Below are 12335 nucleotides of genomic sequence, written 5' to 3' on the forward strand. Positions count from 1 at the left end.
CTATATGTATATATGTGTTTAAACGCATAAAGTCAATAGTCACGAGACTCGTAGGCCACGTATGGAATTGAGATTCAGAGATGTTGAAATCAAGCTTGAAAGAATAATCCAAAGTTTCTTAAGATCTTTTTCTTAAATAAATGAACTTAAAATTTCTTCTTGGGATAATGTCCGTCATTATAAGTTATGTATTTTCATTATAACATGACAATTCTGTGCAATAAAGATGATACAAACAAACAAACAAAAACTGCGCAAGTGAGGAAGCAGCTGGTATATACTCACTTTTGTCTTTGCTTACTCACTTTGCAATAGACGTATGCGCAAAATTCCTTATTCCCCTTTTTCGATTTCCACGGGAAAGAGATGGAGTGATCCAATTCAAATGTGCCTATGTAACACGGAAATATGAAAGCGAAAGTAAACAGCTAAAAACAGGAACTGAACTACTCACCTAAAAAACTCTGAAAGCAGACCTTTTAGAGCAGTCGCGAACAATAACATTTCGATTACCAAAGAAACACTTGTATCAATAAAGTATAATTAAATAAGTAAGGTCTTCGTCTCTTTGTTCATCAGCTGCACAGCTGAGGTGTCCGAGTGGTTAAGGAGTTGGACTTGAAATCCAATGGGTTCTACCCGCGCAGGTTCGAATCCTGTCCTCAGCGATCAGTGAATTTGTTTTTGAAATTTATCTTTCATTATTTGATCCCTTAATGTGCAATTAAAACTACCTTTAAAATAAAGCCTAATTATTATTTAATTATAAGAGAAAGCTGAAATTTTGTTCCATAATGTGATAGCGGTGCTTAAAAAAGTCAGCAGACGATCTCATGTTATCAGATAGGAGTGCCTTTTTGACACCTTTATTACGCTTTTTCATTAAGGATATTTGGAATGGAAGGGTAGTCTAAGGGTAGACTAGCGTATATAGCTCACATTATTATTTGTCATTAAATTAATAACACTGAATTTCTTACTTATGTACATAAGCTTGTGTGCTAATCAATGCTCTTACGGTGAGGGAAAACACCATAAGGAAAGCTGCACATTCAGGCACATGGAGGATCCGATACCGGTTAGATTTACCTGCAAAGGTAGCGGAGGTCAAGAGCATTGATTAGTATAACTTATCAATACTAGCCCCTTTTAATTTGCGGCGTATGTGATTCGTATGCTCTTTGAATTTGCTTTATTATATTTGAAAATATAGTTTTTCTCAGTAATGCTATTGCTGAGAAAAACTATATTTTTATTACTCATCTCATGTGAAGATATATAAGTGTTGGAACGCAAATTACCTACGTGATGTTCTCAAGAATGTTATGAATAGCTGAGTCACGGTTTTGCTATCGTAACTTGGCGTGAGTGGCGTCACAAGCATTCCCTTCCCGGGAATGTGGCCTGAAGAGGCGGGAATTCTTGGGAAATACCGGCAAGATCTGAATTTGTAATAGCTGTTAATTCAGACACTATTCAATAGAGATTTCACATTAGGTTAACTTTAAAGAGGGTGAAGATTTCTAATGAATAGATAAAGTTCGAAATGATTTTCTAAGGAAAAGTTCTGCATGATGTACCTAAGCATAATGCATAATGTCCTGTTCTTCACGAGAATTTATTTGATTTTAATTTACAAAAATTGTTTTCCGGAGGATGTCCCAAAAAGTAGCTTATGTTGCTTTCAAATAAACTATATTTTGCACCAAGTTCCCACAAAATCTTTTGTAGATTTAGTGTAAAGAGACACAAATAAATTAGTTACTTTCTCATTTATAACATTAGTTTGAGGAATGATTAATGACATGTTATTGCGTGTATTAAGTATGTTAACGCCTAGCACAGTGCACAGTACGACCTGCCTCGGTCTCCTCCGCTCTGTGTCGCAATTCCCCGTCGTCGCCAAATCAATTTGTCGGAAATGTTTGCGACGCGAATGATAAATGTCCGAGATTCGACGTCTTTGGCGCCTTTTTACTCCGCCGCACGTCATGTTCCCAAAGATGGATCGTTGTGGGCTTGACAATTTATTGCTCTGATCGCATCTATTCGATGTTTTTTATTTACATATCTGGGACAACAAATAGGAATAACTCATTACTCAAATATTTTTTCCGAATACAGCTTTATCTTCGTAGCTTCACTAAGTAGTTGTTCAAAGATTGGACAAAGTACATGGTGCGCGTTTTTCTAAATCAACTTCTGTAGATTTAAATTTCTCCAACCTTTACCCCGAGTTCTTTTGTAGGAAATAACTGTGAATCTGTCAGTGCCGTGTGGTTCCCGGCACCAATATAAAAAAGAATAGGACCACTCCTCTCTTTCCCATGGATGTCGTAAAAGGCTAGGGCTAAAGGCTAAAGGCTAAGGGATAGGCTTACAAACTTGGGATTCTTTTTTAGGCGATGGGCTAACAACCTTTCACTATTTGAATCTCAATTCTATCATTTAACCAAATAGCTGAACGTGGCCATTCAGTCTTTTCAAGACTATTGGCACTGTCTACCCCGCAGGGGATATAGACGTGACCATATGTATGTATGTATGTATCTGTCAGTATAAACCAACTGTGTACACCAATTAATTAAGCCGACACGGCGCTTGCGGCTCGCGCTACGTTTTGAAACACATGGGATTTGTAAGGTTGCAAATTAAATTAATTTATAAGCAACTCCGGTAGTAGTTGTAGTTGTATGTTTGTTTTGTCATACTCAATTAATTGAGTTTGAATTTATTGTGTGTATGTTAAGAAATACATAAATGTGGAAAAATATATATTTGGTGCTTTGTATACATTTGTTTTTTCATTGTATTTTTTTACCAGAGCATACAGATTTTACTACCACTATTTCCTTATCTTATTTCCATCGTTAAGCGATGCAGCTAAACGTCGACTTCGAGTTTTGCAACCATCGACTCTGTCTATCCTGAAAGGAATAAAAAAGTTCCCTTATATGGCTTCTATTTTACGTTGAAATATATGTCAGTCACCTTATCCTACTATTATTATTAATGCGAAAGTTTGTATCAGAATGTCAGTATGGATGTTTGTTACTCTTTCACGCAAAAACTACTGAACCGATTACGATGAAATTTGGTATGTAGGTAACTGAAGACCCAAAATAACATATAGGCTACTTTTTATCCCGGAGTTCCCGCGGGGTTGATAGGGTTTCCATGCGGACGAAGTCGCGGGTGGCCTCTAGTTATATATATATATATATATATATATATATATATATATACGCGACGAGGTGTGTATGATCGACACATTCGGTTCACGCTCGTGAGACCCCAAGTCAATATTTGACTCCTGAATTTTGGCGGCCCATGAATAAAATATTAACTATTCGCAATGTTTGAACATACGAGTATGTGCTATATTATTATTTATTCAGGTATATTTTCACATCGAGTTCAAACAGTTATATATCCGGATTAAAATGAGTTCTGAGAACCAAAAATATCTGGTAATTACTACGGTCATACAAAATAATTAAAAATATACATTTGAATATCTACATTGAATATTTATAGATAGGTGATAACTATTTAAATTCTATCCTATTTTATATAATACTAGCTGTGCCCGCGACTTCGTTCGCGTGGAATTGTGATTTTGGGCATCATTGAAGCGCTCAAGGATGAATAATTTTTCCCGTTTTTTTCACATTTTCCATTATTTCTTTGCTCATAATAGTTGCAGCGTGATGTTATATAGCCTAAAGCCTTCCTAGATAAATGGTCTATTCAATACAAAAATAATTTTTCAATTCGCACCACTAGTTCCTGGGATTAGCGCGTTCAAACAAACAAACTCTTCAGCTTTATAATATTAGTATAGATTAAAAAAAGTTATTCTAAATGACAGACTAAAAAGATAATTATTTAAATTTTGACCCCTAGGAAGGGTTCCTATCACGCCGGGAAAATATACACATAAAATGTGTTTTTATTATAAGAAGTAGGTAAACAAAAGCAAATGAAGCTACAAGGGTCCAGAAGTATGAATATTGCTTTACAGCACATCCTAAGTTTTCCCTTTTGTTCATGATAATAAATTATTATTCAATTATAATTTTGTTATCATCAATTTCATGTGGTGTAAAAAAAGAAAAAAAATATTCTTTATTGCAGTAATCTTGGTTTCAATAATTATGCAAGGTCTTCCCAGTAAAATGTAAAACCATTGTGAATCAGTTGATATTTTTATAGTTTAGCATTGAAATGTTAAAACATTCCACTTTTTCATGCCCCGACATGATATAATACCCGCCGGTTGCATGTTGTCATGCCTGTGTTCGACGCAGCGAAGCCGCAGGTGCGAAATAACATTAGACACGTAACAATTACAGGCATTTTCAGGTCTTTGCCCCAGAACAGATCGATACATATAATAAAACAGTAAAAAAGACATTTCTGTACGTTAACATACATACATACATATAGTCACGTCTATATCCCTTGCGGGGTAGACAGAGCCATCAGTCTTGAAAAGAATGATAGGCCACGTTCAGTTTTTTGACTTGATGATGGAATTGAGATTCAAATAGTGACAGGTTGCTAGCCCATCGCCTGAAAGAAGAATCCCAAGTTTATAAACCTATACCTTAATCGCCTTTACGACATCCATGGGAAAGAGAAGAAGTGGTCCTATTCTTTTTTTATTTATACCACACGGCATGTTGACAATCCAACTAATATTAATATTATAATATTGTTTGTTGCCTCTTCACGCGTTATCTACTCAACAAATCTTCTCGAAATTTCTCGTTTATATAATTAACAGTCTGAAGAAGGAACTTTTGTTCCGGTAAAAGCTAGATATAGTTCCCGTGGGATTAGTGAAAAGCATTCTTTAGTAGGTATCGCTGAAGTCGCGCGGGCGAAGCTGCAGTCAAAAGCTAGTATCTACATAAAAACAAAACTAGGCGATGAAGAAACAGTTGTAGCATAAGAATTTGGAAAAAAAAACTCGGTCTATTTGTCTGTATGCTCGCTTAACTGGATGGATTTAAATAAAACGTTTTTTAATTCATACATACATATAGTCACGTCTATATTCAGCCAACAGTCTTGAAGAGACTGATAGGCCACGATCAGCTGTTGGGCTTTATGATATAATTGATATTCAAGATGACAGGTTGCTAGCCCACCTATTTTAATTAAAGGTATAATAGGTATTAGGCTTCGATAACAGATAGACTAGGCTATATATGATTTAGAAAACTTAAACACTTGTTGAACTATGATGGTACTAAACACGAGAAATGACACCCTAAAGAAAAATAATTTAGCCACGTGAACGAAGTCGCGGACATCGGCTAGTACTAAATGTTTGTTTTTGATTGCGGGTGAACAAACTTGCTGCTCCTGCGCCGCCGGGTGTAATCAGCAAAAAGCAGTTCTAATTTGGTCGCATTGTGGAGCCGTAAAAAAGTGATTGGGTCGGCATTCCTGGGTGTTGTCCCAGCGGCGAGGCGCCGGCGCACCGCTACTCTGCAGGGCTGTCAGTCTCGTGGAATTTACATGGAATGATTGGAATTACATTATTTTTTTTAGATTTTTTTAATTATTACAAAGTCACTGTTTTTATGTGCTCCTACTGAACCTGACTTGGGTTGTGCTCGTTCGCGTGCGAATTGTAAATAAATTAAATTCGTTTAGAAGAAAATTGTGCTAAAACACAAATATAAAATTTTCATTATTTTAGTATTACAAACTTAGCATGAAGTGATGGAGTGAAATTGAAACTAAAATTTGTTGCAGTGCTGACAAATTATCTTTGAACTTAAACTTTAGAAGTGGTTATTTTCGTGGTTTTATTGTCAACCCTATATCAATAAGAATTAAGTTTTGATCAGTAGGTCAACGCACCCCGCCCCGCGTATTGGCAGCTCAGCAATTTGCTTGGTCGGTTGTCCCGGTATATAGAATTCACACTTACAACCATAAGAACCACGCCATGAGATTTTTATTATAATAATATGTATGTAATGTATAAACCTGTACCATTCGCGGATGTCATACTACAAAGCTTGTGCATATTCTATTGAAGGTTTCGCGCTAAAGAATTCTTTAAAATTACACACATACATATATCACGCCTCTTTCCCGGAGGGGTAGGCAGAGACTTCATCTTTCCAATTGCCACGATCTCTGCATACTTCCTTCGCTTCATCCCCATCTTCATAACTCTTCATGCAAGCTCGGCGGTTAAAAAAGTTAAATTAATAATTATTCATGTAAAAAATATACATACTAATACACATTTTATCACGTCTTAATACTTTATGGGATTAAATAATGAAATTAAATTGTAGACTTACTTATATGGCAACACTTCAGTATCGTGCCGATTTTCTTTCTCGCGCGATTAACAGCTCATTCTGTCGCTGAGGCGGTATTGTCACTTTATTTGCATTTGCTAAATATAGGGGAAAATAATCTTAAATTCAGATTTTATTACTAATTTTTTTTTAATCAATCCTGTCTTTCTTAGGTACTTTTTAATATTCCCTTTTCTTACTGGACAGGGTTTTTGTTGCACATACATAAGTAGTATATAATTTTAGTGACACTAGTATTTAACTAGTCAACCGAGACAATAGCCGTTGAGCTGCGCACGAGTGAAAGGTATAGTGATTCTTAGAACCGTCGCCGGCCAGTGTCACATGCCAATGTTTGAACAGCCATCCATCATGTTATCATGTACCGTACAGTACGATAAAACAGATTTAGCTGTCTGCGATTTGAGCTTTTCGTTCGAGGTCAGAACTGGTCATTACGTTCATTTTATTTTACGTCATAGACATTTATTTAGTCGCCTTTTACTTTTATACGAAGGGATATAAAACAAGGATCTGACATACCTATCAACGCAAACTATTGAGGGGATTTCAGTTATTTTATACTAGTTTTAACGTGTAGCTTCGCCCAGCGTATTCGGAGTCACCTACAAAAGAATTAAGGTTTTTCCCAAAACCCACGGGAATTATATTCTTACCCCGGTATAAAAAGTTCCTTATGTCTTTCCCCAGAATCATAATTTTCAAAAAGTAACGCGTGAAGAGACAACAAACAACCAAATAAACTTACTTTCGCACAGATACATACTCGTATTAGACCTGTTATAATTCGAAAAATTATGTTTACAAATTTGAGCGAGCATAGAGTTAAACATGATTTATCAGTTGACAATAACACAACACTCTAAATAAGTCTCATTTAATACTCGTTTGTCACTACCAGTGCCCAGCTACTATACCACTAGGACTTTCTTTATTGCACACCGTAGCATAATTAATATAATTTGGATATCATAAACACATCATTGATTTATAAAATATTATGTAAAGTTTGGCTGCGTGCTTTTAATTAGAATGTTTGAGTTATTGTTGATTAGGTAAATTATTACCTTTAAAAACATGGTTACAAATACGACGAGTTAATTCCATTTTGTATACCTGGTTATCGAACAAGAAAAAAAAACCATGTTCGCATCTGTTTTTCAAAGCTAGTGTATGTATTTTTATCTTTACCTTCAATGTTTTACCTTGTCATCGCGTCAATTTCCACTCAACGGATGTCTCGTCTCGATTATTCATGATTGCGATTGGCAAAGAGTGTGTATCAGCTTTCACACGGAAGGCAACAATGCGATGGGCGCCGATTATCCTATTCGGGTCGTCCGATTGGAAAATAAGCTACTGGCAGTTTGACGGATGGCTGTGGCACGGATCCCTCGCTGGTCGGCTCATCTTATTGAAATGGATGGGTTTCCGACGCGGCCACTTTCACGAATTTGAAATGACAGGGGGCAGTTAGACCTAATTGAATTTTTCTTTTAGGTATATGTACTTAGTATGTATATGGTGAACGTGACTTTTGAGTCCTGATATTATTAATGATATTAATGATACATACATATAATCACGTCTATATCCCTTGCGGGGTAGGCAGAGCCAACAGTCTTGTAAAGACTGATAGGCTACGTTCAGCTATTTGGCTTTAAGATAGAATTATTATTAATGATGTGTTTGGTTTAATCTAAGTATGTTAAACTTTAAAATTTGTGAGATAATTTGGATGTTTGGTTGCCTCAAATATGTATATTGGCAGATAGGATAATTTTTATGCCAATTTGAACTAGGTTTTCAATAAATCAAACAATACTAATTTACAAAAAAAAATTGAGAAATAATAAAGAACTAGACAGGAATCCAGTGTCTAACCAAAAATGGAAAAAGCAGGCAATAAGCGACCTAATTGTTTAGGTACAAATATATCCTATATACGATTGATTATGAGCAAGCTAACTGATGTTCCGTTTGTTCCAGGCGTAGTGGCGCTATGTGGCGCGCCGGCTTCTTGGCTCTGAGTGGACTGTTAGCCGCTGCCTTAGCTGGTAAGTGCAGTTTTAGATCCCAGATAGAGGTGGAACTGCAGAGTAGAGAAAGTAATTGAGATACAGAACATATTATATTTACAATGAGAGGACATTGACTTCTCTCAATCTACAGTTTTTCTTCGGCACTATACTCAGAGTATTATGTATTTTACTAAGTCATCTGCTGCAAATTGTATAATATACTATATTTAGTGTTATTTATTTCATCCATTTTCGCGGCTCCACAGTGCACCCTCCGCTTTTGCTAAATTAACAACAAAAAATATCATATTACCGGTAGCGTATAAAAATTCTGTGAAAGAATGATTCACCGACCCTAAAGCCTATAAAATTCGAGAGGCTGCTTGTGACGTCACAGTTGGCTACGAACTGAGCGGGTTTTCCGGACAAACGGACAGACTTCTGCATCATAATGTGAATATTATAATCTGTGGTTTTTAGGGAAAACCCGGCGGGAAAATGATGGCATCTCATTATTGTGGTCACAGTTTTTAGGAAAAGAAAAAAAATAGTTTGACGTTAGTGCAATTTTGTATCATAAAAGCGTGTTTATAATTTTATATGAATTAAATTTGCTAAGTTTACTGGTAATTTTAAATAATTTACTTATTTCTGAAGAACAAAAATGTATATTTTATTTAATTTAAGAGTGCAGTAAATGACCTCTGCTATCAAAATCTGTTTATTATACATACATACATAAAATCACGCCTCTTTCCGGAGGGGTATTCAGAGACTACCTCTTTCCACTTGCCACGATCTCTGCATACTTCCTTCGTTTCATCCACATTTATAACTCTCTTCATGTAAGCTCGGCGGTTTCGGGTACTTTTGACCTGACCCTTTACCAGGACGTAAAATCAGTTTATTGGCGCGTAATAAAATTAAATATACTGTAGTGTGTGTACCTATAGGATTGAACACCTTTTATCGATTGAATTACCTGCTCTTGTTTACTTATATTTTGGTTTCGCCTCAAGAATAGAATATGATTTTATTTTTAAAATTGGATACAACATTTAAGTGATGTGGATATTAGATTTAAGTGATGTGACGTCAATAAGTGATACCTTGTATCCAATTTCGAAAATAAATCTATTCTATTCTATTCTATCTTTTCCCTGTTACCAGTTGCACCTCCCGCTTATACACTTCGCTGTGGGGTTTGCTAAAGATTATTAAAGACTCGAGATAGCTCAAGACTAAAATAAATGTATTTTTAATTCATCCTCATTATGTATTTATGTGACTCATTCGGAATTTTTGTTTAAAAGTTGTTACGTTTTATTTTAAATTCGTTTGTTGCATTTTAATGTTTTTGCATATTGCAGATTTGTTTAAATACCATGAGCTAATAGAAACATCTCAAACCTTTACCTATAAATTTGCGTGACTGAGACAAAATACGGGGTGTTTACAAAAGCCTACATATTATGAGTTAGATCAATGGCGTGGTAGATAACAAACAATAAGATTTAATCTGATTACCTTGCTAACATAATAACATCCCTTATCGGGGTATGTGGAGGCAAAAGTCCCGAAGGCTAAACATAACATAACATATAACCACGTCTATATCCTTTGCGGGGTAGATAGAGCCACTTTTAGCTGTTTGGCTTAATTAGTGCAGTGCTTGGGGAGTTTGACCTCGGACTCCAATTACAGTCCATGTATTAATGTGAGACCTTCTGCATTATGTTTTATACATAAATTACTAAAAAGTTTACCAATTTTTTTTCGTTGCTTTTTTGTTTTTCTTAATTTGACACTAATTTCAAGAAATTGTCAATTTTTTCCATTTTAAATCAAAATATTTTTATAAAATATTCATAATTTAAGTAAAATACATTTTAGAAAACATCTTTCATAGACACCAGGTAGTCAAAAAAGGGCCGTAGAAGCAAGGAGCAGTCAACAAATGTTACTGTAGTTTCTGAAGATATTGATGTACTAGTTCTATTAACTGCACTAACTCCAAACGACCGTGAAATTTATTTTCAAAAGCCACCTCGAGGAAATGTTGTACAGAAATTTTTTTCATCAAAAAGCTTAGAAAATACATTACCGAAATGTAAAGAGCATATTCTTTTCGTACACGCTTTCACTGGTTGCGATACAACGTCTGCTTTTTTCAATAGAGGCAAAATAAGTTCCTAAAAATTTCGAAAAATGCAAGAGTTTACATGGGGCTGCTGAAGTATTTAAAAATGTTGATGCAGATCCTGACAGAATTTTTGAAGCTGGCGTTGCATGTATTTTGGAATTATACAGTGCTCCCAAAAAAGTCCAAGATTTGAATATATTGAGGTTTAATTCTTTTCTAAAGGGTACAGCCAAAAAAACCGGTGTTCAATTGGCATCTCTTCCACCTACGTCTGATGCAGCGTTTGAACATTTGAAAAGAGTATATTTACAAGTGCAGATATGGTTAGGTAATAATATTTCTGTTGAAAATTGGGGTTGGAGGTACGTTTCTGATAAACTTGAACCAATACTGATGAAACAATCGCCAGCTCCAGATAATTTACTTAAAATATTATTTTGTAATTGTAAAAAAGGATGTGGTAATGCTTGCGGATGTCGAAAAAGTGGTTTATACTGCACTTCAGCGTGTTCACAGTGCAATGGTGACAGTTGTTTTAATGCATCTCCTGTCTTAAAAATAAGTGAAGTAGAAGAAAGTGACGAAAACGGAATAATTGAAGTTTAATCATTTTAAGCATGTATGAGAGGCGAACTAAATAATTTTTTTTTATAAACTTTTTTTTTACAATTATTGTTTCATACTATTACTCTTTAATATTATATAAAAGAAATGTATTTATAACACGATTTTTACACTACATTACTTAGTTGAGCTCGTAATGTATCATATTATATGCCTTAATTTATTTATTTTATTATTAAATAAAAAGCAACGATTTTTAATTGGTAAACATTTTAATATACCTTATCAACAATACAATCCAACAGGTTTCATAATAATTCGTTGACAGTAATTGGATTCCGAGCTTTTTCAATTCTAGATGCTTAAGGCACTCCACTAAATGATAAAATTGAGATTCAAATAGTGACCGGTTGCTAGCTCATCGCCTAGAAAAGAATCCCAAGTTTAAAAGGGATAGGTCCCTTAGTCGCCTTTTACGACATTTGTGGTAAAGAGATGGAGTGGTCCTATTCTTTCTTCTATTGCTGCCGGGAACTATACAGTACCCGGGAATCATATGACACCGAAGGCTTTATTTAGCTATATAGCTTAATAACGGAATTAAAGTTTAGAGATCATCTTACATATAATATAATTACTACAAGAATCTAAGCCAAACTGCAAGTTTCACTTTCATTAATGTGTTCCGAAACTTGGCATCATTTCAAAAGTAGCTCAGTAGGCGTTAGCAGGCTAGATGATACACTGTAGATAGAGAGACGGGTATGTCCATATCGATAAGACATTCCATCAGAGTCGAGATGTCAGCCGGTCGGTGGTGGACGTAACATGGTATGTAGCTAGCGTGCGCATCGAATGTGACATTCTATAATATATTTCTTTTTAAACTTCATGTTCTCCTTTGTCATTGCCAAATCTGACGGCCTCTGTGGCGCAGCGGTAGTACGCTTGTCTATGACACCGGAGGTCCCGGATTCGAATCCCGGCCAGGGCATGATGAGAAAAGAACTTTTTCTGATTGGCCTGGGTCTTGGATGTTTATCTTACTATTATATATAAGTATTTATTATACAATAAAGTATCGTTGAGTTAGTATATCGTAACACAAGTCTCGAACTTATTTTGAGGCTAACTCAATCTGTGTAATTTGTCCCGTATATATTTATTTAAAAAAAGTAATCGTGTAAAGTTAGTTCGTCTTTTTATTTTAATTTCTTACTATATTTTTAGTTGAAAGTAATTCAAAGTTTCAAAAGT

General features: G+C 35.2%; 1 protein-coding gene and 1 non-coding gene across 2 annotated transcripts in view; both read left to right on the plus strand.

Annotated features, from left to right (window-relative positions):
- The window catches only part of LOC106139023 (uncharacterized), a 51578-nt gene that overhangs the window by 19868 nt on the left and 19375 nt on the right, over positions 1-12335 (plus strand). Inside the window, exon 2 of the mRNA XM_060944358.1 lies at positions 8340-8407. Coding sequence (XP_060800341.1) covers positions 8340-8407 — 68 coding nt within the window. The remainder of the gene's footprint in view (positions 1-8339; positions 8408-12335) is intronic.
- On the plus strand, positions 587-668 carry Trnas-uga (transfer RNA serine (anticodon UGA)). The gene has a single exon. It is a non-coding gene; the product is annotated as a tRNA-Ser (tRNA).

The sequence above is a fragment of the Amyelois transitella genome, chromosome 5 (genome assembly GCF_032362555.1).
Source record: "Amyelois transitella isolate CPQ chromosome 5, ilAmyTran1.1, whole genome shotgun sequence".
NCBI classification, from domain to species: Eukaryota; Metazoa; Arthropoda; class Insecta; order Lepidoptera; family Pyralidae; genus Amyelois; species Amyelois transitella.